Source organism: Diadema setosum, chromosome 1, assembly GCF_964275005.1.
Source record: "Diadema setosum chromosome 1, eeDiaSeto1, whole genome shotgun sequence".
Classification (NCBI taxonomy): Eukaryota; Metazoa; Echinodermata; class Echinoidea; order Diadematoida; family Diadematidae; genus Diadema; species Diadema setosum.
The window spans coordinates 47,862,831-47,886,543 of NC_092685.1; the positions used below are offsets into that span (position 1 = coordinate 47,862,831).

Consider the following 23,713-nt stretch of genomic DNA (forward strand, 5'->3'; position numbering starts at 1 on the left):
AGACATATTGTTGTTGTTGTTGCTGTCGAAGAGTTTGTGACTGTATACTGTAAAACATGATATATTCGCGGCATGAATTTTTCGCGAATTGGAACCGACAGCCTTTTTCGTGGCATGAAATTTTCGCGAAGTGCCACTGGCGTTCAATGCATATATAGTGTAAACAAGGACTTTCGCGTGCATTTTAATTTCGCGAATCTTGGCGCTCGCGAAATTCGCGAAATTAAAGTGCCCGCGAAAATTTCTCGTTTTACAGTAATATGCTGGGTGCACATATTTATGTAGAGTACATAGTACACTACACCGGTTTACACACAAAGAAACATGTACACACGTAGTCAATGCCCAATTTCTACATGTGTTTGAATATGATCTACCAATTAAAGCACTGGGAAATCACACCAAAATGAAATTATTTCATGTGTATTTATTTCAAAACATTGTCATTGTCATATTAAGATGATAAAAACATACATAAAATACATATTCATTCTGAGCACAAGGTAGATAAAATATATTACTGTTGACATGTCCGTGAAAAACTTCCAGTCACTTGGACTTAGCACTGAGCATCAATGAGGAAAACAATGGACGGAAAACATAATTTTCATTTTGTTAGAAATAATTTGTGTGCAGTCACATAAGAGAATGACGGCTCACATTAACATTAACTTACACTATGTGTCATCAAGAATAGAGGGTAAATTTTGTAACATGACACCAGCGAATCTTTGAATACAAGTACTGGTAAAAATTGGATCTTATCTACCAAAACATTCTCTTCCATGCCAGCACTGCTTGATATCAGGGCCCTGTAAGCATATCAATAGTCACTACACAATGGACCTAGAACAGTTACAACAAAAGTAGTGTTTTGAAATTTTGTTTGTGAATGTTTGAAAACCATCAAGTTTATCAAACATTCATTTGCTGGTGCATATCTTTAGAAATTATGATAGATAAATATCCATGAACTGTCATATTCTCTTGTTATATGAAATACATGTACTGTACATAATCTTACTAGACCTCACAAAAATTTGTAGGAGCCAAAGTGGGCCTCAGGATGAAAAAGGTTGAGAAATGCAGCATTCAGAAACCAGCTTATAATCTAGCCCTCTTACGATTTAATCTGAAAAAAAGACCACCTAATGACAAGATTGTCACTCAAGGCACAGGACATGGTTAGTCGACTGCTTTGTTTAAACCAGCTCTGTATCAGCTAAATAGACACAATTCAAATGTTTCAGACATACATGTACATTGTAAACACAGTGTCAGATAAAGATACGGGAATAGCCAGTCAAAGAAACCCTAATACATGTACCATAGTTTTCAAACATACTGGAAAAGGAGCTTTCATACAAATCAACTACAAAATAATGGGTGTACAATGTATAATCCATTCATTTCGCAATCAGTCGGTATCTTTTTGTTCAAAACAGTGAGAAAAGCATAACTACACTCCTGCCTTTGAAAAAAAAAAAGCATAAAGCTAGAAATATCTCAAAGAGTCTCATATGCGTTTTTGGGTGCATAAAAAAAATATAGATGAGATACTTTGTTCCACATCACAGAAGCCAATTAGAACTACATAGCTTTGGGGTTACGACTGTAAAAGACCCCGTAGCCTGGAGATTCACATAGGTGGAAGGTGGGCTTGATTCAGATATATTCGAGAATCACCCGTAAAATAACTGCGTACAGCTTTATCACTGATATCCGTGTAAGTACACCACACAGCCAAAGAATCTTGACTGTAGTCAACAGTTACCGATGAGCTTGCACTTTGATGCACATAATCACTGACACATGGCCGATGGGCGCTATTCATCGTTTCTGAATGCCCCAGGTGGGCAGCCAATTCTACTGGACCATCCATGTTTCTGGAGGCAAGTGGGGCTTTAACCCGTTGAGGATGGGCTGATTTTGCTACGACACGCATTTCCGATACACAGTTGCCCAAGTATACTTGGGACTCGTCCTCAACGGGTTAAGGAAATTTAGAGTTCTGCAGAAGATCTTCCAAACATCTAGAAAACTACTCTCTTCTCTCGTTCTACAGTGAAACCCCGTTATAACGAGGTCCGTGGGACCGGCGATATTACCTCGTTATAACCGGTACCTCGTTGTAACCGTACGCATCAAAAACAAAGAAAAACATAAGCACGGCGTCATAATATACCCAACAATGAAAGTTAAGAACATCCTTTCCGTTGTTATTACACAATTATGGATCACTATTATCGAGAGAATAAAGGGAAATTATTTGTGAATTAGGCGAAAAAGTCGGGGTTGAATTAGGTTAATTCTTTATTTTTCTTCCGAAAATCTCTTTGCATAATAGTGCACGTTATGTTCTTGAGAAGTATAAGCCTATATTATATTAAAATCACATTGTATAAAATGTGTCGTTTACCGTAACCTGCGAGGTATTTTTACGCTCTTGGTGTTAAGCGGGAATGCGATAATTTCATGAATCATTTCGGCTGTATTCTTATACAATGTATGATCGTTGCGCCCGAAAGGATTAAAATGCGTTGTTTATTTCTTCCGAAAAATATTCTATTCGCGTTTTGTACATCCGTTCTTGAAAAATAAGCGACAGGATTGAATTTAGAAGGTTGTGATCCTTTTTACGCAATTCTGTTCCTCATAGACCATTCTGAAAGAAAGAAAATCTTCATTGTGAAATGCGTTGTTAAAATTGTGATAATGAACAAACCCAGATCTATTCAAATTGTTAAATACGTTTGTTTCTTCTTCTGAACACCGATTAAGTAGCTAAACATGCGTTATTCAACTATTTTTACGCTACTGTCATCCGGCGAGATCGCGATGATTTCAGAGTAACATTCGTGCGTCGTTTACCGTAACTTGCGAGGTTATTTTACGCTGTTGGTGCCCAGCGGGAATGCGATGATTTGATGAATCATTTCGGCTGTAATCTCATACAATGTATTATCGTTGCGCCCGAAAGGATTAAAGATGCGTTCTTTATCATCTGCCGAAAATCCCTTCGCACTGTATACATCCGTTCTTAAAAAAAAATTGCGACAGGATTGCGTTATTCAACTATTTTTACGCTACTGTCACCTTGTCCAGGCGAGATCGCGATTTCAGTAATTATTTCGGCTATAATCATACACTCGTATTTGCTAACCAGCAAAAGAACTGGAAGTCGGGACTACAAATGGAAAGGATATAATGGTACCTCGTTATATCCGATCAAATTTCTTATGTTTTTCTTTATCATGATGCCCCGAAAATGTCCTCGTTATAACCGGAATCTCATTATAACCGAACTCGTTATAACCGATTCGTTCTGCCATAGGTTTACACGCAAAGGAAAACGGGACCGACGCGATCACCTCGTTATACGCGGTTCCTCGTTATAACCAAACTCGTTATAACGGGGTTTCACTGTACTATCTTTCCAGGTCTTTGTTTGGAATCAGATCTCCTCCACGAGACAAGGACCCCCTTGCGGTCAGTCCGTCTAGGTCTCCGTTCATCCAGGCCTTGTCCCCGTGGCCCAGGTCGAAGGGGGAATTGGATCCCGACTGGCCCCGCAGGAATTCCACCTCCTTACTCAACACCTGTCTTTCCTGCATCAGACTCGTCTGCTTCTGAAGCAGCTCGTAAATCTGCCAATCAAACAAATCAATCCACATTACAATGAGTGAAGTGATGCCATAAATAATGCATCATAAGTTATTGTCACAGATACAAATACTGCTGTGAAAAAATTTACAGCGAATTACACAAGAAAGTGTTGGTTGAAGTTGTTGACAGTAATAAGTGACTGAACGCACGCTTGTAAATGATTGAGTGTGCTCGGCAAAGGTATGCATATTGTGATGTCAGAGGCGTGCAATGGTGCAAAAAACTATGAGTTGATCATGATCCTGACACAAGGCTCAATGGACAGCAGCTATCTAATATGTAAAATTGCTCAACAAAAACTGCATGGCTCAACAGCAACAGCAATACATACTGAGCATGCAATGGTAGTATTAACTACATGTCACATGATGAGCAACTGACCAATTGAATAGCTGGAACTTTTTTTAGGTGTTGTATAAAGATGCAGATTGCAGCAAGGTAAGCAGAACAGAATAGAAGTGTTGATCATAATACAGGACAGGTAGGTGTTGGGGCTCAGTGGATAAGCCCACAGGCTCTCATTCCTGAGATCCCTAGTTCAAGTCTAGCAGCACTACCCTTAGTCAAGGCACTTTATTCTCCATGCCTACAACTTTGGAGGGGAATTCAGGCTGCTGGTTGCCAGCTAACAAAACATATACTTGCTTCCTTGTTTATCCTGTCTTTGTTTTCCCAAGCATCTGTGCGCATGTGTGCTTCCATTACTTTACTTTTTTTCTCTTGTTAGTTCAATTTATTGAGTGGCCCTCATCTCCAATAGCTTATCTTTTCCAATAATACAATGATTTTGAATGAATAATTCAATATATGTATGTTTATATATTTCTGTACGACATTTTTTTTTTTAACTGTATTGGAAAAAATTTTATATTGGAAATAAAGTTCTATTTGAATTCCTTACCGGCAATGTAAGGTATTTCAAGAGCCAATACATAGACTGGCTTTGTTAAACACTTGTTTAACAAAGCCAGTCAAATTTCCTCACCTGTTTGGCATTCTTGTTGTTCTGCTCCTCCATCTGATGTAGGCGTGCCTTCATCCTGTGATGCAGCCGGCCGTGCTCCACACACTGGTTCTCCATGTCGGCATGCTGGTGGGAGAGGCGCTCCGAACGGGCCAAGAGCTCAGCGTTGGTCTGCTTCAGCTGGCGCAGCTCAGACCTGAAATTGTGACATCGTACACAATAAGTAACCTGGATGCAATATCAGAGCTCTTACTCTCCATGATTTGTGAGGCAGAAAGGCATTTTGTCACTCTGTTACTGTCAGCGATTACATTTTTGGGGCTTGACAAGTACTATGGGCTGGACACGTGACATAATGTGCAAGCCACATATATCAAACATGAATAAAAAATAAATGAATAAATAAATGAAAAAAAAAGAAACAGTATTCCTACACAGCACACCCCGACCAATCTATTGATAGAAAGCATACAAACACACCCAATACTTGAAAGAAAAAGAAAATCCATTGCAACTGATTGACAAATTGCCCTACATCGACGTACATCAGTTGCAATGAAAACATCTCAACGCAAGAATTTCATGAATTTGAAAAAAAAAATCTGTCTTGGATTGAATACGAGTCCTTTCAAAGTCAAACAGTTATTCATTGAAGCATGTGTTACGGTTAGTATCAAGAGCTATCATCACTGTACTTGCGATATTGCATAACAAGGTACGATTTCAGGCTGCCAGAAATCAAAAGGGGAAAGTCCTGGCTCCACTTTAACCCGTTGAGGACGAGTCCCAAGTATACTCGGGCAAGCATCTATGGGAAATGCATGTTGTAGCAAAATCAAACCGTCTGCAACGGGTTAAGTGACAATTTTAGGGAAAGCCCCTGACCTGTATCTAGTGGTCCCGCTCTCCAGCTGGTCAGTGAGCACCCTCACCTCCTCCCTCAGCTTGTTGATGAGAGACTGCTGGTCGGACAGCATGTTCTCCAGCTCATTGACTGTAAGGGCTGTATGCAGATAAGGGCAGGGAATGGGGGGGGGGGGGAGGGGGTAAGGGATGGAATAACAGGTGGGGTAGGGAGGGGTAAGGTAAGGGATAGTAGGGTAGTGTAGGGAAGTTTGGAGTAGGGAAGGATAGACAAGGGAAGGGTACAGAAGCATTGAGAATGGTAAGAAAAGAGGTTGGAATGGGGTATGGAAGAAATTTAGGAGCTAACAATCATTACCTGATAAGACATGGGCACCTAGGCTGTACATAAAAACTACTACTTTTGATGTTCGATTTGATAGTAAAACAGTTGTGTGTTTTTTTTTTTTATTATAAAATTTCAGTGAATATTCTCAGTCAGTCATTTCTCTTTTTGCAGCACATCAAGAAATGGGACACTAAGTGCTTTGATAGTCATAGTTTGCTGTTACCCTGATTGCAGCAGGGTGGTTAAAAATCATTAATGCATTGTGCAATATTCAAACATTTGTGTGTAGATGACTGCCCTACAGAACTTCTATTGCAAGCAAGGACTATGAACTATGCCATTTGTGTCATGGGGGATCATCAATCTTTAATCAATCATCGTCCAGTCAAAAACTATAAAACACTTCTCATTTTAGTATTTATCATGATAATTACACTGATTACCTTCACTCCCAGTTTGAGGTATCGACATATGCCAATAGTTCCTAAGAAGAGAATACATAACCTGACTCTTGACTGTTAACACAGCTGGGACATGATAATAGAGAAGTGTTTTGAATACCATGCTTGTTCTCCATGTTGTGTATGGTTTGCTTAAGCTCCTGCTCCTTCTGCTCTGCCCGGTGGCGCAACATCCGGATGGCATCACGGTTGCCCTTGTCAACGCTTTCGTGGGAGATGCGAAGGATGCTGGCCTAGAACACAGGCACAAAATGTGAAGTGGTGATATGCATGGATGTTGAAATAACCTTCTGATAAAGGTACTGTCTATCATTCATAAACAATATAACAAAAATTGATAAATGGAGCTCAATTTCTCCAAATATTTTGAAAATGCAAATTTGGAAACCAAGACTCCCACATTTATTTTGTCATTAAGTGCTTTCATTGATTCTGAAATACTACAAATATGCCTACATGACAAACACAGCATTTGTGGTGTACTTAGATATTCTGTTTTATATTATCAAACACACTAGCATTTCATTCCGCCTTGTTGATTCTGCTAATTTTACTGTATCATAATATATTTTTAATATAATGCTCCCTTTTGCTGTTATGCAATATTCACTCTCATTCTCCTCTGTTATGATATGATAGAATCTTGATCACTTCGTACCAGAAATTAGCTCTCTTAGTCAACATTTGTATATTTATTTTGATACTACAAACTGCTAAATGTATCATTTTCAAAGCTATGCAGCATATCCTACTGTTGTCACTACTCGTCTATTCTAAATGGTTGATTTGGTTCTGAATAAGGATTTGAATGAGTGAAAGATGGAATACAAGACTGATTGAACGAATAAGTCATAAGCAAGAATACTTGAATAAGTGATTGAATAACTAATTGAGCTAATGAATAAATTAATGAATGACAGTCTAATAATACACGACAATTAAATGAATGAAGAAATGACAGCGTACTAAAACGATTGAATGAAGGAATAATGAAAATCTAATAGATGAATGGAAAAAAAATACAAAATGAACAGATCGATTGAATGAGCAAATGGATCGACTTCAAATGGCAGTTGGAGTGCTACCAGCTCCCTGATTTCTCACCTCCCTCTCCACGGTGTTGAGTTTCTCCACCAGTCTGATGCTTTCCTCTCTGGATGTGGTGGCATCCTTCTCCGCCTGCTCCAGTCGTCTCTTCACATCCAGCAGCTCGTTCTTGAGCCGAGAGTTGTCCTTTGAAAAGGCAGCATTGAAATCTTAATTGTAGTGATTTATTTCCTCACAATTCACTAGTTTTCCCTTTAAATGACATCAAAGAAAGAATTGTGTGAAAAATTAGGGTTTCTGTAAAGTCTGTTGTGTGCCTGTTTTTATCAATGGAACTGGAGATCTGGCTGCAGTGATATACCATGCTGTGTATGTGATACAGATACACATGTAATTAGTATGTGGTATCTTTGACGTGAATGAAGCATGCTCTCTGTTTATCAGGTAAACTGCTTCATTAGGTAAGAAATGCTTTGCCTGACACATCTGATTATGCTGAGACTATTGTACAATGAATTTGTATTTCCTCTTTACATATAATTCAGTGAAAAATATGCTTAGTGAAACAGAAAAAAAAATATCACAATCACAACCTTTAAAAATATGGGATCTGTTTGCACTTCCATTTTTACATTATGTATCTACTTTTGGCACAAAATACAAATGGAATTTTGTGTGACATAATGAAGAGAAAAATAGAGTTTGCTACCTGTTTTGTGTCTCGGAGTTCCATCTCCATATTTGCCCTGAGTCTCTCAAGCTGCCTCATGGCCTCGTCCCGCTGAACCTTGGCGGTGGTCGTCGACATCCGATTGTCTTCAGATACCTGGCAACCAAGAAGGCCAGAAGTAAAAGGTAATGATTTCTGGGATAGTCGCTTTTATTTGGTTGGAAAGATTACTATTTTGTTTTCTGGTGATAGAAGATTTGTACTGAAAGACAGAAATCAGCATTAGGGATATCTTTGGATTGCTACAGTGTAATGTATATTATGAAATGAAATACACATCAATCTCACTATCAAATTGAAGACTGAACTACACTGAGATTAATATTCAGCATCCAGTACAGAAACACAAAAGGGTACTTTGATCTAGGAAGGGAGATGGTCAAGTACAGTTTCGATCAAGTAAAGCGAGCTAGGTGCAAATGGAACACTGAAAATGAAAACAGTTCAAGATCCACATACTTTGTTGTAATATTGCACTTTTTTCATCAATCGCTCCTGTACTCATTTTCATTTCATGACACAATGAACACTCAAGGAGTAGATGGAGATAGAGTTTGAATGATTAGCATGGCATCTACATGGACGATCAACCACTCCCTTTCATTGTCATTACCTTGGTGATAGTGACCTCATGCTGCATTATCTCCATCCTGGCCTTGTCGAGCTCTGACTGGACGTCCACTTTCTCTCTGGTCACTTTGTCCAGCTGGTGCGAGACTGCAGCCAGCTCCTCCGTCAGTTTTTCCAACTTTGTATGAGACAGCACATTCCCATTGAAAAAATACATAAGTCTGACTTCACACAGACTATGTAATACAATGAACACTCAATACGGGGAAATATGATGCGTCAGACATTCATTTCTTATAGTTTAGAACTCATCACTTTTTGTTGATTTTCTCCTTTTCTAAGCAAGAATCCAGATATAGATGTATATAGGTACATATCATGAATAATAAGTTGGAATAATAGATCTCTGATTTTACTAATATGGATAAATTATAAACTTCAAATATCACATTTCAAATATGTGAACATATTTTGGTATACTGACTCCAGAAGAGACCCACAGTTTACTAGTAGTTGGACTGGCTTTCTTACACAAACAAAAATAAGGTTAACAGACCATTGATAGGCTTTCACTAAAATAAGTGAAAAGGAAAAAACAACAACACATTTTCAAACATTTTCCTTTTTCTTTCTTTACTTGGCATATTCTGAATTTGACATTCAAATCGATCACCACTGTGATGACATAGTTCTTCCAGTTTTGTATCATAAAGTAAAGTCAGAAGAGTTAAAAGAATGGCTGAACAACTCAAAGCTAGTATCATCTGCTGAGAACCAGAAGGGCTTTATCACAATTTTGGGTGATATTGAGTTATTGGCATCATGTTGTATATGTAGCTTGATCTCCTCTACATTATGGTGTCAATTAAAAAAATTATGTCAATTTTCAGTAAAATCATCACATGTTGAAAATGATATTAAAACCACAAGGGCACTATTTTACCTTATATTTAGAACAATGCTTATAAATCTACCTCCTTTTGATTAAAGAAATGTTCTCCTTTATGAAAATTGATTGTTTTGTTTTTATTCATGCTAAAATCTTAGAACCTGATAGCGCCCTTCGGGTTCTCAGGTTAGAAATGGAATGACACCATTTACTCACTCTTTGATTGAGTTGTGTGATCTCCTCTTCATTTTCTCTCCTCGTCGCTTCTCGCTCCATCTTTAGCTTCTCCTGTTGCTCGGCAACCAGTTCTGCCATCCTCCCTTGCATCCGTACAATGTCCTCCTTGGCTTGCTCTCTCTGCACCAGGGCCTGAGTGTAAACATGATAATTATACAATGAAATGAAAGATCTCTGAAGCTATGTATACCTGTGATTCAATGTGAAACATAAAATACAGTGGCTGATATAATTGAAGCCTACAAGTACAAGTATAGGCTCTTCATTCAAATCAAATCAAATGAATTTCACTCCAAATATGATATTTTTCCCCGATACAATTTCCCCGAATAAAATCAATCAAACAGAAAAATACATAAACATACATACATGAAACGATTTGTTCGATATCAATGTATGTTCAGAGAGAGAGGCCATTTGGCACATAAAGAAAGGTAAATAAGATGATGAAATGCTCAATAACAGAAAATTCAACACTTTTCTATTGTCATATTCATGCTGCACACAAGAGATCATATCATTACTCTGAATATACATTAGATCACTGTTCCACAGGACCAGTGAACGCACATATCTGCAAGCATAGCTCACATGAATTGATGATGAAGATAACAAACAGCATTTATATACCACCATCTATCCATAGGGTAACATTCAAAGGCACTTAGCTTTCACAATGTGTCACAAATCATTCACAATATAATCATTGCTTGGCTACAAGGCGTTTAAATTTGGGCAAGTTTCAAAATCACACTATCATTCCACGCATTGAATTTCACAACGGTTAGGAATAGATAATATCGTGAGCAACAGTTCCTCCTAAACCATGTGCACTCTTTTCTCAGATTCAAGAACAGTTGTGAGATAGGGTGTTTTGTTTTCGAACACATATTTGCACTTTCCTTACATACTATTAAAGGACAAGTTCACCTTCATAGACATATGGGTTGAGTGAATGCAGCAATATTAGTAGAACACATCAATGAGAGTTTGAGGAAAATCGGACAATCCGTTTAAAAGTTATGAATTTTTTAAGTTTCTGCTCAGTCACGGCTGGATGAGAAGACTACTATAGCTTGTGATGTCATATGAGTACAACTATATAAAGAAAGTATCAAGAAAGTTCAAGATATTCTCACTTTTCTCACATAATAAAAGAACACTCGACTTCTCTTTTTCAGAAGTCAGGGGGAATAATATTACCCCTAACATAAGTCAGTAACAAGTCGAGGAAATGTGCACTTTATTCAAAAAGTCAAGATTTGTGAAATTCTCTTTTTATTTTCCTTATATCGTTGTACGCATGTGACATCATACACTATAGTAGTCTTCTCCTCCAGCAGTGATTGCACAGATATTTTAAAAATTCATAACTTTTGAACGGATTGTCGGATTTCCCCCAAACTTTCACTGATGTGTTCTACTAACATTGGTGCCTTCACTCAATCCACATGTATATGAAGGTGAACTTGTCCTTTAAACCAGAAATGTTAGTGTGCATTTCGAGAGAGCAAAAAAATTCGCAATAGTAAAATGCATGCAAAAGCTCTTGCGTACACTATATGCATTGAATGCCAGTGGCACTTTGCAAAAATTGCATGTCGCACAAAAAGACTGTTGGCTCCAATTCATAAAAAATTCATGCTGCAAAAATATTTTGCTGTACAGTAGATGTAGGAGGCTTTATCTCAATGCACAGTTAACAAAAGATGTCTACTCCATATATTCCTGTCCTTGGTACCTCTGTCCGCTCTAGCTGAGCCTGTTCCACCAGCTGGATGCTCTGCTGCACCTGTTCGTAAGCCTCCGTCTCCCTCAGATTGGCTTCCTCTTTGGCCGCCTGGCTGGCGGTCAGCCGACTCACCAGGTCATCTCGCTCCCTGGAGCCAGGCCACATACACACACACACAAAGTCATATCACAAAATAAGTTATGGTGTCTTTACAGTTCTGATGCAAAGACAGGTATTCTGATATGCTACGATTTCTGACTAGCTGCACAATCTTTGAAACAGTTTGAACAGTCAAATGTTTGATCTCTGAGCAAAGAATCACTTCTGACATATTACAAATAGTTCAAGAAGGCAAGAATACAGCCTGTAGCTGTTTTCTTTGCACATGTACAAGGTCCATCACACACTTCAAGGATGACCACTGGATGTGCATTAATTCAACACTAATTTTATAGAGCTTGCCTCATCTGTGCACTGTTTCCCAAGCCATGAGAATGTTGGTCTCATGTATGCGAGATCAGTCATTGCTCTAGTACACTGGCTGTGAGACCATACACAGCGTATGTCCCACATGGAATGGTGTACTGCTCATGCAGTTTCTATGGGGATCAATAGAGACTACATGAGCAGACATTTCAAACAAAATTTCTTAGCTTAATCAAAATTGGAGAGCTTTTCATTTATTGTAGGTTTTGTTGTATAAATACAGTGACCTCACATTTACTTATTCATTCACATTCACTTTATTAAGAAAAAAAAAGGGAAAATGTTGATGTAATAACAATCATCTCATTACAATACTGACTGTGTGATCCTGTGCAGGGTGCCTGTGTCGGGCGGGTGTGTCTCATGGTTGGCTATCACGGCCTCCTCTTGGGCACAGCGGACACATAGCCCTCCACTGACCACGTCGTCCTGTCTGGTCAGCAGACTGACCGACTCGGCCACTCGGAGCTTGGACCTCAACTCACTACACTGCTTCTCGTACGTCTCCAGCTCAGATCTGGTGTAAAGGGAAAATGCACTTGTCAGATATATTGAAGACATGGCTAGTACTTGAAGGGTACATCATTTCAAATTCAGAACACACAACTTGTTTATGTACAGGGAATCATAGAGTAAAACATTTTATGCTATTGTTGTCGTCTGTTTCATACTCATTCTCATTCATTATATCAGATGTGAAGTAATGATCAGTAAACTCTCCTAACATCCAAACTAACAACACGCAAAGATGTTCAACCAGTAGCAATTTGTGACGATATCCGTCCGCAAAAATTTCAGCTCGTAGAGTATTCCACATCGGCTCAGAACTCACTTTGTAGAAGTCAGCTGCTCCTCAAGTCGCCTCACTCGCACATCGTGCAGTTTCTTCAGTCTCTCCTGAAACCACAGACACACAAGAGAAGTTACAGTACTTCAGTGATAGAACTAATACCATTTAGGTTTATGCAGACTACACATAGCACAAAATGGTTCAACACTCAGTGGCAATAACTGGTATCAAGCAGGAGCATTATGTGCGGTTATTATAAAGATGCATCTATGAAAAACTTTGTTGACCATTAATGGCTAATGGCTGGATTATGCCGCTTTGCAAAAAAAGGGGTTCAAATTTCTACATGACAGTCTTTGAATCCATGCTACATTATTCCAGGGTGCATTATGGTCAAAGGGATGACAGGAAAAAACAAAAATACTGCTTGTATTTCAGACTTCAATGATAAGCACATAACTTAGATTCTTGCAGAAAACTTAGATTCTTATTTTTAAGCTATAAAAATATATTTTGATAAATCTTCAAGTTTCAAGTTTCTTTATTTCACCAAGGCAAGGAACATGTTAAAAACAATTATATATATCAATATTCGGATATGATTACAAACATATCAGTAAGACAGTGAAAAGGAATAAAATACATAAATAGATTGACAATTACACGTACAATGTACATAGGTTAACAGTTATGCTATGGTAGGTAGCAGCCAGAAAGGAGATGTCCCTTATTTATAGCTGACCTAGAATAATTCATCCAATTTCAATTATATATACAGTTGAACCTCTGGTATCCGGACAAGTCGGGACCGGGGCTCATCCGGATAAGGGATTTGGCCGCATACGGGAGACTCAATGCTTTATACATGTACATATAAATACACATGTACTGATGTAGCCCATTGTAGTACCACATGTAGTACTGTGTATACTGCAACCTTTTCATTGTTACATTTGGGGATGTTTGGGGATGTTGAAATGTCTGGAGGTAAGCAATGTGGAAGGAAATTTGATGTAATGTATGTTAATCATGTTGGAAGTAATATGTAATTCATGTGTGTTTGGGTAGGAGTTGTCAAGGAGTTGGGAATCCCCCTTTCCTCCCGTAATTATAAAAAAAAAATCACGGCGAGATTGCGTCCGTATAATAGAGAGATCCGGATAAAGGGAGGCCGGATAAGAGAGGTTCAACTGTACATGTATTTCTGAATTTCCTTTCAGTGTAATTGATTGCTGCTTTCTCGGGTGCAAATAACTAGATAGACAGACAATAAAAGCAATATTAAAGATTTGTATTGAAATATTTGATATCCCATAATATGCTGATGAGCAGAGCATGGGAGCATCACCATAACTGCCATGGCAACCGAGTTCTCTCCCCGAGGCTCACCAGTTCCTGACTCCACTTGACAAACATGTTCCTGTCTTGTTGATCCTTGGCACCTGGTCTGCCTTCATCTCCTGGTCTACCAGTGGACTGTGCAGGTTGCTGCTCCTCCTAGATGCAATTTTATACCAAATTACAGAAAAATACTTCCCTTGACAGAAAACCTGGACTAAGTTCACTTCTGCATAACACAAACATACATGTGGTAATATCAACAATCATTTTACCATCCACAGTAACAAAAAGAAAAACCCCCAAAAACAATCATTTGGTGATATAGCAATTATAAATAGCAACATTTGCAATGTCACAGTTTTATTATGGACTGTACATTTTGCTTTAAAAGAGGGTAAATGGCTACACATATTGATGTTTCAAATCAAACTTTTGTTTTGATATACTTACAAACAAACACAAAATAACATGGTTGAAAGGTGTCTTGTTGTATGACAAAATAGTCCTAAAATGGTGTGATAGAGAGGGAATTCCCCACTGGTGAATTAAATGACCCTTGAACAAATGTTTGCCTTGCCTTTTAACCCATACCTGTCTGAATGGACTCTCCTCCAGGGCCGTCTTGATGATCACATCTTTCATCTCCTCATTCAACTTGATATTCTCCGCCACAATGGCTTCGGTCCTGCCCTTGAGGGAATGCAGTTCTTCCTAAAGGATGTTGTAGTGACAAAACAGCATATCAAACAATACGGTCAAAGTTCAAGTAACATTGATAATTCTAATACTCATCACAGCTTTCTACAAAAGGCATTGTCAATGCATATCAATTAAACTTCTCATCCAGGTGAGACAAAAAATCTATAGTTTGATTTTGCTGGCTGAAATCAAATAATATTTGAAATGACTCTGAAACCAACATATATGCATCTTGTTACTGCTTTTTTATGAATATTTCATGAAGAATAAGGACGACAACTCAGAGAGTTCTTCCTTCATAATGTGTGCTTTCATTTCTATTGGTGTACAGTTTATAGTCCTTCACATTATTTGATTCACTGATAAATTGTCTGCACAACAAGGCCAGCTGATATGTAGTCCAGCATGTGAACATCAGTGTGTGCACTCTGTCTATGGATTGAGTTACTAGTATAATCTTTAGCCTCGAAGAGAAGAGTGTACACAATGCCTTCCTACCTTGTCTAGGCCCGAGGCAAAATTTAAGTGACCTGTCTAGGATTAAAACTCTCACATGGTGCAATAGACATAAAAGTGACAATCTTGCCATTGCATCTGATCACATTAATGATATATGCCATGGACATCTACAGTACGGTTAAATAAAATTAAAAAATGGACTAATTCATGACAAGTTCAGTGAAAGTTAAACATCAAGCTTCTCCTTAAATGTCATAGAAAAATGCACTCTTCAACTTACCATTTCTTGTGGGTTTCCCAAAGTGACAGGAAATAGTTTGTGTCACAATATAACTCTAGAGAGAAGGAAGAATTCTTTAAGGAGTTCATAAGTTATGATCTCATATCTATGCTGATTTGGGTGATGAATACCTTGCAATATTTATTCTCCCCTTCCAGCTGCTGAATGTAGGAACTCTGGCTGTTGATGATCTGCAGGAGTTCCTGCGGCTGAGGCTCAGTGTGGACCTTGGACCAAAGGGGCAGTCTGGGGGAGTGGCGGTATGTGTAGGCATCCTCCATAGCCAGTGGAACCTGACCGCAAGAGAAAGGGAACTGACCGTGACAATTTGTCTCTTCAAAGTGGACAGTGTGTTGGCAGGAAATAAGAACCGGCAATCTGTCCAATGTTGGGAGACTTTTGATGTGAATATATTCTTATACATGAATGCAAGTCTATAATATTGGGTATATCGGTAATAGAAGATGGCATGCAAAATCATAACTTCACACCACTTCCTCAGCAGATAATGCATTTTTATAAGTTCTTAATGCCATTCATTGTCTCAATTCTGTGAAGATGCCAGTTTTTTAAACAAATGAAAATATGTGATTTTATCATTGTCTTCATGTTGACATACAGTACAACTCAAAGGGAACATTCATGCTAAAAGTGCATCAAAATCATATGTCCTAACAGCTAGTTACGGTTTAAACCCTATGCAACAAATGATTCTATGATTGTTACATGTGCTATACTATGATGCACGGTAGCTGAATATGACAGCTACTTGCATGTATGTAAGATATAGGTTCATTTACATGACATTAATACCCGGTTAGTTTGATTATGCTTTAAAGTCTTATTGTATTTTATACTCTGTATTTGTAGTACTGATATATAGTCACCTCCTGCCGAGAACTCTGAGAGTAGATAGTGTCTGATGATCTATGACCTCTTGTTGACCGATCCATGGAGGATCGACTCGGTTTGTGGGTATGACTTAGGAGCAATGTTCTCAGCCTGTCCACTGCATTGTTGTAGTTTTCCAGAGCCCTGTGGTCACTTGCGTGAAGTCTGCAAATGTATTGTGGGAGAAACAAAACATGTTATTTTGCTATGCTGCATGCAGTATCTATGGGTAATCTTCTAAAGCTCTCGATGTTTGTGTGAGCGTGCATGGTTTTCAATACGCATATTGGTACAATGAATACAGGCTTCAATGAAGAAGAAAAAAAAAAATTGATCAAATTTTTTGACAATAGCAAGAAAGAGTTTAAATTGTATTTTGTGGATTGCATTGGATTTCTGTCTTTGTTTTCAGCTAACAACTTTTGGTTTAGGATAATCGAATGTTTACAAATGTGATGGTTTGAAGTATCAAATCTGGCAATCAGAAAATCAAAAGTTTAATTTTGAGCATTGGTACATCTAAAGAAGGATGTCACACAATTCTGAGAAAAGAGCTGAAGGAAGGTTTACTGAACCTGGAGCTTTGCAGGTGGGAGCTGTCCATCTCGGGATCGGCTCTACTCTTCCTGGAGTGTTTGGTGTAGTGAGAAGAGCTTCGCCTGGGGCTGGACAGCAGACTCTGTTGGCTCCCTCTGGAGGAGGGTCTCCTTGGGCTGCTGTTGAGTGTTGCCTTCAGCTCAGAGAGGGAGTCAGACGCACGACCTTCAGATATCAGGAAGAAGACAACAGCATGTGCACAAAGTGAAAATGAAGCAGAGTTTCAGAATTTGCTAGCAGTGCAATTGGAGGAATTAGTAAAGTAGTGGTATACTACATTGCACTGTGAACCATACTTGTGCTGCGACAATTATGCTGGGTTTGAAGGACATTTAGCAGTACAGACTGTGCTACCATGTTCTACAAACTGTACATACCCTGAAAGCTACAAGGCAGTCATGTTGGTCTTCTATTGGAGGCTTTTTTTTTTTTTTTTTTTTTTTTTTCAGAGAACATGCAAGCTTACTGCAGTTGAAAATCAACTGCAAATTGGTAACATGGTTTCATTTGTTTAATCATTCAGCTAAACGAAAGATGTTTTGAAACCACAACGCACTATTTTGCAATAAAGCCTAAAATATAAGGAGATCTTTCACACTTTTTTTAAACAATACTCCACATTGATTATACTGATTAACTTTTTTACGCTGATTGTTTCTATCCCCAAAACTCAGATTTTAGAACTATTTTGAAGCACTAAAGCTGGGTTTTTGTTTCATCTGGAAATGGTAAATAATTCCTATAAATTTATTCTTTTCTCTTTCTTCTTGCTCTCTCTCTTTCATTTCTCTGTTGTTTGTTGGTTTGTGTGTGTATGTGCCCACTTCTTTTTCAAGGACCTATCCCCACAAGCATCTGCTTTTCTGTAGGTTACCCAACGCATTATCTTATTGAGTTTCAAATATCAATATGTCAGAGGCATACTCTAGATTGATTTCATTGTAGTCTGTAACTTTAATCATTATATAAATTGTTTTCATTCTCTATGTACAGGTTGAAATTTTTATTACTGTTATTTGACGAGTAGATGTATGAATAGATTATGTCTTTATGATTGTAATTTGTATAAATCGCAATAGGTAAAAATCACTGTAAATGGAATAGAATGAAATGAAGTCAGTATGAATTCGAAGTCAAACACCTCAGTCATGTGCTTTGTAGAGTTCAGACATCACATGATGCAGACAGTCGTTAGTTTACTTAAATATCAAAACAAAAAATGTCCCTTCTTTGTGGGTGTAATTCATGAGGCAGTATCTGGCGCACACAGACCTACAGCAGAGGCACAGCCACAACACCTTTAATAGACTGCAGACTGAATGTTTGCTTTTATTTGGAGATTCCATGGCAAGGGATCCTTTACAATTACACAGGGATAGCTATTAATGTATCTATAGCTACACTTAGAGTTAGACTCCTGACTGAGCTGAGTAATAATGTACATGTACTGTGATGTAGCACTCTGGAAGAGAATCTGAATCACAATGCCAAGACTGTAGCATAGCATGCATTTGCCAAAAAATGAACAATGCAATGCAATGCAATGCTAAATCCTATTCGGCCATCATCAGTTAGGATGCAGACAATATGTCTATTAGTTACCGCCATGTCCCGCCACACCACGACCAAAACAGTCGTCATTGTCCTGTGTGTGGTATGGTTCTTGGCTGTTTAAAGCCACCATACCATGGCGATGCCGCAGCACGCAGCGGTGGCTCGCTTTAGTAATTTCATCAGGCCAGGGAGTGCACAGATACCAGGCGAATGCGGTATGCTTGCGCGCCGATGATGTTAAGCAATTCGATTGACGAGTGAGTCTCAGTTACACAGCATTTTCGAGTGCATCCAACATTATTTGGCATAGCTGAAAATAAATTCATTTTCGACTGCTCAAATTGAACTCTATGACGGCTTGGCTCTGAGTAGCTGAAACATCTCTTAAGAATACTGTTCTGTCATTTGAATGATCAAAGAATATCGTTTGTGTTGATAACTGTCTTCTGCTCTTGAACTCCACCCAGGATCACCTGCACTAGGCCCTATAATATATTAAATATGAACACTGGTCACTGCACTAGGCCCTAAATTAATTCAAATTAAACCCCGACATATTTTATCACATGTGGGACTAGAATCACGAGTACAGGAGTAGGTTCGTTCGAGGAGCTATTTACAACAACTGACGTTATAAACAAGCGTTGGAAGTCACCATTTGTCCAATTGCTACGCAGATTAGCGATAGATTAGCAAAATCAGTACTCCTTACCAAGCATTCTTCGTCCGGTGTAGTCATGATTGGTTCCAAGTACGTCCGCGTCCATCATGATTGCGGTGTTCGATTTGAGTTCCTCCTTTGATTCCTCTCTGCCGCCGCCGGGGTTCTGTCATTCAAATACAGTACAGTAACTTGAGCGAAGACATTGCTCGCCGATTGCTCTAGATGGCGCTGTTCAAAATCAAGATTCTGATTTTATCAGAACTGTTAAAGTGAGAGCAGTCTGCATGCAATACAATATGTAGTTGGCATTCGTATATTTGTGCTTGTTTGGCACATTGGAGCACATCTGAAAGATGAAGGGGTCTCCAGTTTCGGGAAGTCCCTTTATCCGATATCAGCTTTGAATTAGGAGTATGATCTCTAGCTCGGGTTTGTATTTGTATTCTCTAAACTGAGCAGCACTGCTAGTGCTAGTAGGCCCTACTGTGTGTAAATTGCCTGTTTCATCGCGTCCTTGCTGCAGCAACTTGTGTCCCCAAACGACTTGGCATGAAAAAGACGGGCCAGGAGGACAGACAGCTGCCTCACTGCGACCAGCCCGAACGCGAAGCGTAACGTGTATGTCATACAGTATACTGTGTGAAGGAGCGCCAGAAGAGAACATGGACGGTTCAGGGAACTGGGAGAGTTTCGTAAATGGTAAATGAGAACATTTCGATTCTCAAGTCGTTCTTGTCTTGGTAAATCAAAGTTACTTGCATTTGTTATCAAGAATTCTGTATGTACGGCACGAGTCAAATTTTATATGTGCTTGTAAATATCTGTAAATAAATTGTATTATAATGTAAATAGCACAGTCTGCAAGAATCTTCAGTCTATGATTATGAAGGAGGCAGACTTAATCGGAAAAAGAAGAAGAATAAGAAGAGTCAACAATCTATGAAAGCCTGGGTCAGGATGTGAATCTGTGGTATTTTCTACCATCAGTGACCATAGTGAAATGAAATTGAGGTGAAACTGGACTGGGGAATATTTTCAAAGATACAATTGGTAGTGGTACATGGACATGGTATTTAATCACTCTTTCCTCTAAGGAGCAATTTCCCTTGAACAGGTAAGATTAAAATTTTACTAAGAATGTACGGACCCAGGTTCTTGAATTCTGCCTTCTGATTACCGTAAATGATGACTGGATCTCCTTTTTGATGTGTTTATGTTGTTTTATACCACAGATCATCTGTTATCCAATGGCACAGTGACTGGGGTTAGCCTCTTATCTCAACAAGGGGCATGTCTGTACTCTATGGGAGCACTCACAGATTTTCACAAGGTAAAATGTAACAACAACTTGTATGTCAGGTAGCAGGGGATATGCATTAATTGCTTCTTCATATTCATACCACCTCACCAAGCTCACAATTGTATGCCAATACTTTGATCCCCACATGTTGCAATATTCTAAATGTTTAGATAATCCAAGAAGTCACTTTGTAATTCTGAAGTTGTAGGAGCTAAATTTTCAAAAAGTTCTTTACTTATTGTCTGATTTCTGTTATAGTTAAATGTGAAAAATCAGAACAGAATGTTTCATGCTCCATGTCAATGTGTAGACATATTTTAATATACGTTATTGCTGTGGCAACTGTACGCAGCAAGATGACAATAGATTGAGATGTTTAAATGGAAATGTTTAAATTGTAGTCACTAGTTTAAATGATGTTTTTCAAATTGAGTTTACCATGAACGAAAAGTTTGTCATATGAGCTTTGAATGCTTGTCTGCAAATGAAATTTGCATTGGAGGATAATTCTGTAATTATTACATGAGCAGTGTGAAGGACAGTAAAGCATTGATGACAAAAATACTGTATTCTATGTACACCTGTTTCTGCATCAGCAACTTATCCGGTTATAATTACAAGTGTATGTTCTATCTTGCATTGAATCAGATCTCCGATGCCAAACAATTTCTGAGAATTTTCAACCCTTCCCAGACATCACTTATGAGACCCAAACTCAACGTTTATGTCACTGGACAAGGGACACTCAACTTCCAAGTTCACAAACAAACTAACTGCAGGTACACAGTTTTGGCCAATACAGTCCACTTCCATTATATAATGATCATGGTTATAATGAAAATCTCCATATGTACAACAAAGTAACAATTCAGGTCCCAAAATTATCATCCACGAATCTTTTTATACTTTGTTGACAAGTTATAATGAAATTTCTACATGTATTTAACAAAATAAAACTGCTGGTCCTGAGGACTTCATTCATAAAAAGGAGTTGCCTGTATCATGATCTATGTGACATGTTATATACCACCTTCTCTTCATGATATCATCAAGTCTTTAGATATTCCTTTAACATGATAATTATGATGATAGTGACATTGATATTCTACTTTACTAGGACTTTGTAATGTATTGATTGCATGTATCATTTTTTGCAAACTTATTTCTTCTTCCCATAATTATGATTTGTATGTTTTTAACCAATATAATGGGAGTACTTCACGTCACAAATTATGCAAAGGTTAAAGAAATGTACAGTCACTGTTATTTCAGAAGGTTTGAATTCTATATAACTTTCATTCAATGTTTTTTGCAGACGAGGGTAACCGAGAGTATAATAACATTTGCATTGATTCAGTGGTGTTAAAGTTTATCTGGCTGTCTGGTAGTGTTTTATAATATTTCACTTTTTATACTACTTTAACTAGATCAATAGTGAATGACAAATCCCTAAGACAAAATATTTTCGAATGTGGTGGAGGGACATGGAAAAAGACAGCTTCTACTATACAACTGTACAAAGAAGTGAGGTCACAGAATGGATAGTGTATTCAAAGAATGTTCTTGCTTGAAGATTAGACAATTTTAAATCATTAAACTTTATCAAAGTTGTCATTTTTATTTATCCTAACTCTAAAGTCTTTATGCAGCTTCAGTTGGGAGCCATGTAGGCTTGCTAGTGGGGAACCTGCCCTATGGAGTCCTGGTATGCACTCACCTACACCAAGAGCCGTACATCGCACGGGCAAGGAAGCAGTTTGAGCATGTGTGTGGACTCTTGAGATCGTGACCCTAGTTTGGCAAGAAGCACACAATGTTTGGTGTGTGTTTGTTGGATGAAAGAACTGAACAAACACCAGTCTTCCCATGGTGAGACACACAAAATGTGGGGTGTGTGTTGGTTGGATGACAGAAGTTAACAGACACCAGTCTTCCAAGTAGTTGTGTGTGTTACTTTAATGTAGTAGCCTTTTGGGAGTGGAGAGCCTGAGTTTGGATCCTGTATGGATGCAGTGCAAGTTTGGGTATGTCTGTAATGACATGGTTTCCATGGAGACTCTGTGCCAATGATGAAGCTGAGGGTAGGATAAGAGTTTAAATGTCTAACACGAAGGATGCACACTAGTACTGGTAGCAGCCATCAAGTCATCTAAAACAGAATTTTATTCTCATTGATAATGGGAAGAATGGTTATGCTTGTTTTGTTTATCAGGTGACATCAGGATAAGTTGCAAGTATGGTATTTTTGTGTGTATGCATGCATGTATATATGTGAGGTTCAAGTAATTTATTTGTACTGTATGTGTGTGTTTTGTTTCTGCAGTTAAAAACAAAGAGAATTACAAGGTCCCTAACACCGTAATCCTACTCAAGCAAACTGCTTACTGATGACAAACAATCTCTTGTACCTTAAGTACAGTACAGACTGTACATGTACATGTATACAATGTATGTCTTTGTATACATCATATCATGTTTATTCCTTTAAGTACTCTTTTAAGTGCTCCTATTCATATTTTTGATGAGAACATTGTATGATTCATGTGTGCAAGTGCAGAATTAAAACAAAGTGAAAGTGAAAGTGAAATGTTACAATAGGTTTACTTTAACCGTCTTTCTTTCAGTACTCATTGTCTGTGCTGCAGCGTAAAGCTTAAAGAGGAAACATTTGCAGCGTAAAGTCTGGAATGACTCAAATACCTGTGATACCAATTTATGTTTTGGATCAAGTATGTGTGTGTGGCTCTTAAAGGACAAGTTCACCTTCAATAACATAAGGATTGAGAGAATGTAGCATTATTAGTAGAACACATCATTGAAAGTTCGAGGAAAATCGGACAATTCGTTCAAAAGTTATGAATTTTTGAAGTTTTTGTGCAGTCACCACTGGATGAGAAGACTACTGCAGTGTATGATGTCACATGCGTACAACAATACACTGTATAAGGAAAATATACAGAGAATTTCACATAATTTCATCTTTTGAAAAAAGTACACATTCCCTTGACTCGTTACTGACATATGTTATGGGTAATATTATTCCCATTGCCTTTAGAAAGAGGCAAGTCAAGTGCTCTTTTATCATGCGAAAAAAAGTGAAAATATGTTGAATTTTCTTTACATTTTCTTTATACCGTTGTACTCATATGACATCACAAGCATTA

The 23,713-nt window shown here is 38.2% G+C and overlaps 2 protein-coding genes across 2 annotated transcripts; one reads left to right on the plus strand and one right to left on the minus strand.

Moving 5' to 3' along the window:
* Positions 1-3,428: 3,428 nt before the first annotated feature.
* Positions 3,429-19,355, minus strand: LOC140242632 (serologically defined colon cancer antigen 8 homolog). Its single transcript, XM_072322424.1, has 17 exons — positions 19,298-19,355; positions 17,010-17,196; positions 16,431-16,599; positions 15,675-15,836; positions 14,697-14,816; positions 14,154-14,261; positions 12,807-12,871; positions 12,294-12,491; positions 11,498-11,636; positions 9,736-9,888; positions 8,674-8,808; positions 8,040-8,156; positions 7,388-7,516; positions 6,384-6,516; positions 5,516-5,633; positions 4,652-4,826; positions 3,429-3,647 (listed from the first exon to the last, which is right to left on the minus strand). The coding sequence occupies exons 1-17, from the start codon at positions 19,353-19,355 to the stop codon at positions 3,429-3,431; spliced, it is 2,385 nt and encodes a 794-aa protein (XP_072178525.1).
* Positions 19,356-19,632: 277 nt separating this feature from the next.
* Positions 19,633-22,819, plus strand: LOC140231621 (uncharacterized). Its single transcript, XM_072311773.1, has 4 exons — positions 19,633-19,948; positions 20,482-20,579; positions 21,198-21,328; positions 22,188-22,819. The coding sequence occupies exons 1-4, from the start codon at positions 19,870-19,872 to the stop codon at positions 22,336-22,338; spliced, it is 459 nt and encodes a 152-aa protein (XP_072167874.1). The 5' UTR covers positions 19,633-19,869; the 3' UTR covers positions 22,339-22,819.
* The last annotated feature ends 894 nt before the right edge of the window (positions 22,820-23,713 follow it).

Excerpts from the sequence above, each read along its gene's own strand:
- LOC140242632 (XM_072322424.1), bottom strand. The coding sequence starts at position 19,355 with ATGATGGACGCGGACGTACTTGGAACCAATCATGACTACACCGGACGA. Across the intron at positions 15,837-16,430 it reads CTCAGAGTTCTCGGCAGGAG|GTTCCACTGGCTATGGAGGA; the intron begins GTGACTATATAT and ends TCTTGCGGTCAG. Across the intron at positions 12,872-14,153 it reads TCAAGTGGAGTCAGGAACTG|GAGAGACTGAAGAAACTGCA; the intron begins GTGAGCCTCGGG and ends CTGTGGTTTCAG.
- LOC140231621 (XM_072311773.1), top strand. The coding sequence starts at position 19,870 with ATGTCATACAGTATACTGTGTGAAGGAGCGCCAGAAGAGAACATGGAC. Across the intron at positions 19,949-20,481 it reads CTGGGAGAGTTTCGTAAATG|ATCATCTGTTATCCAATGGC; the intron begins GTAAATGAGAAC and ends TTTATACCACAG. Across the intron at positions 20,580-21,197 it reads CACTCACAGATTTTCACAAG|ATCTCCGATGCCAAACAATT; the intron begins GTAAAATGTAAC and ends GCATTGAATCAG.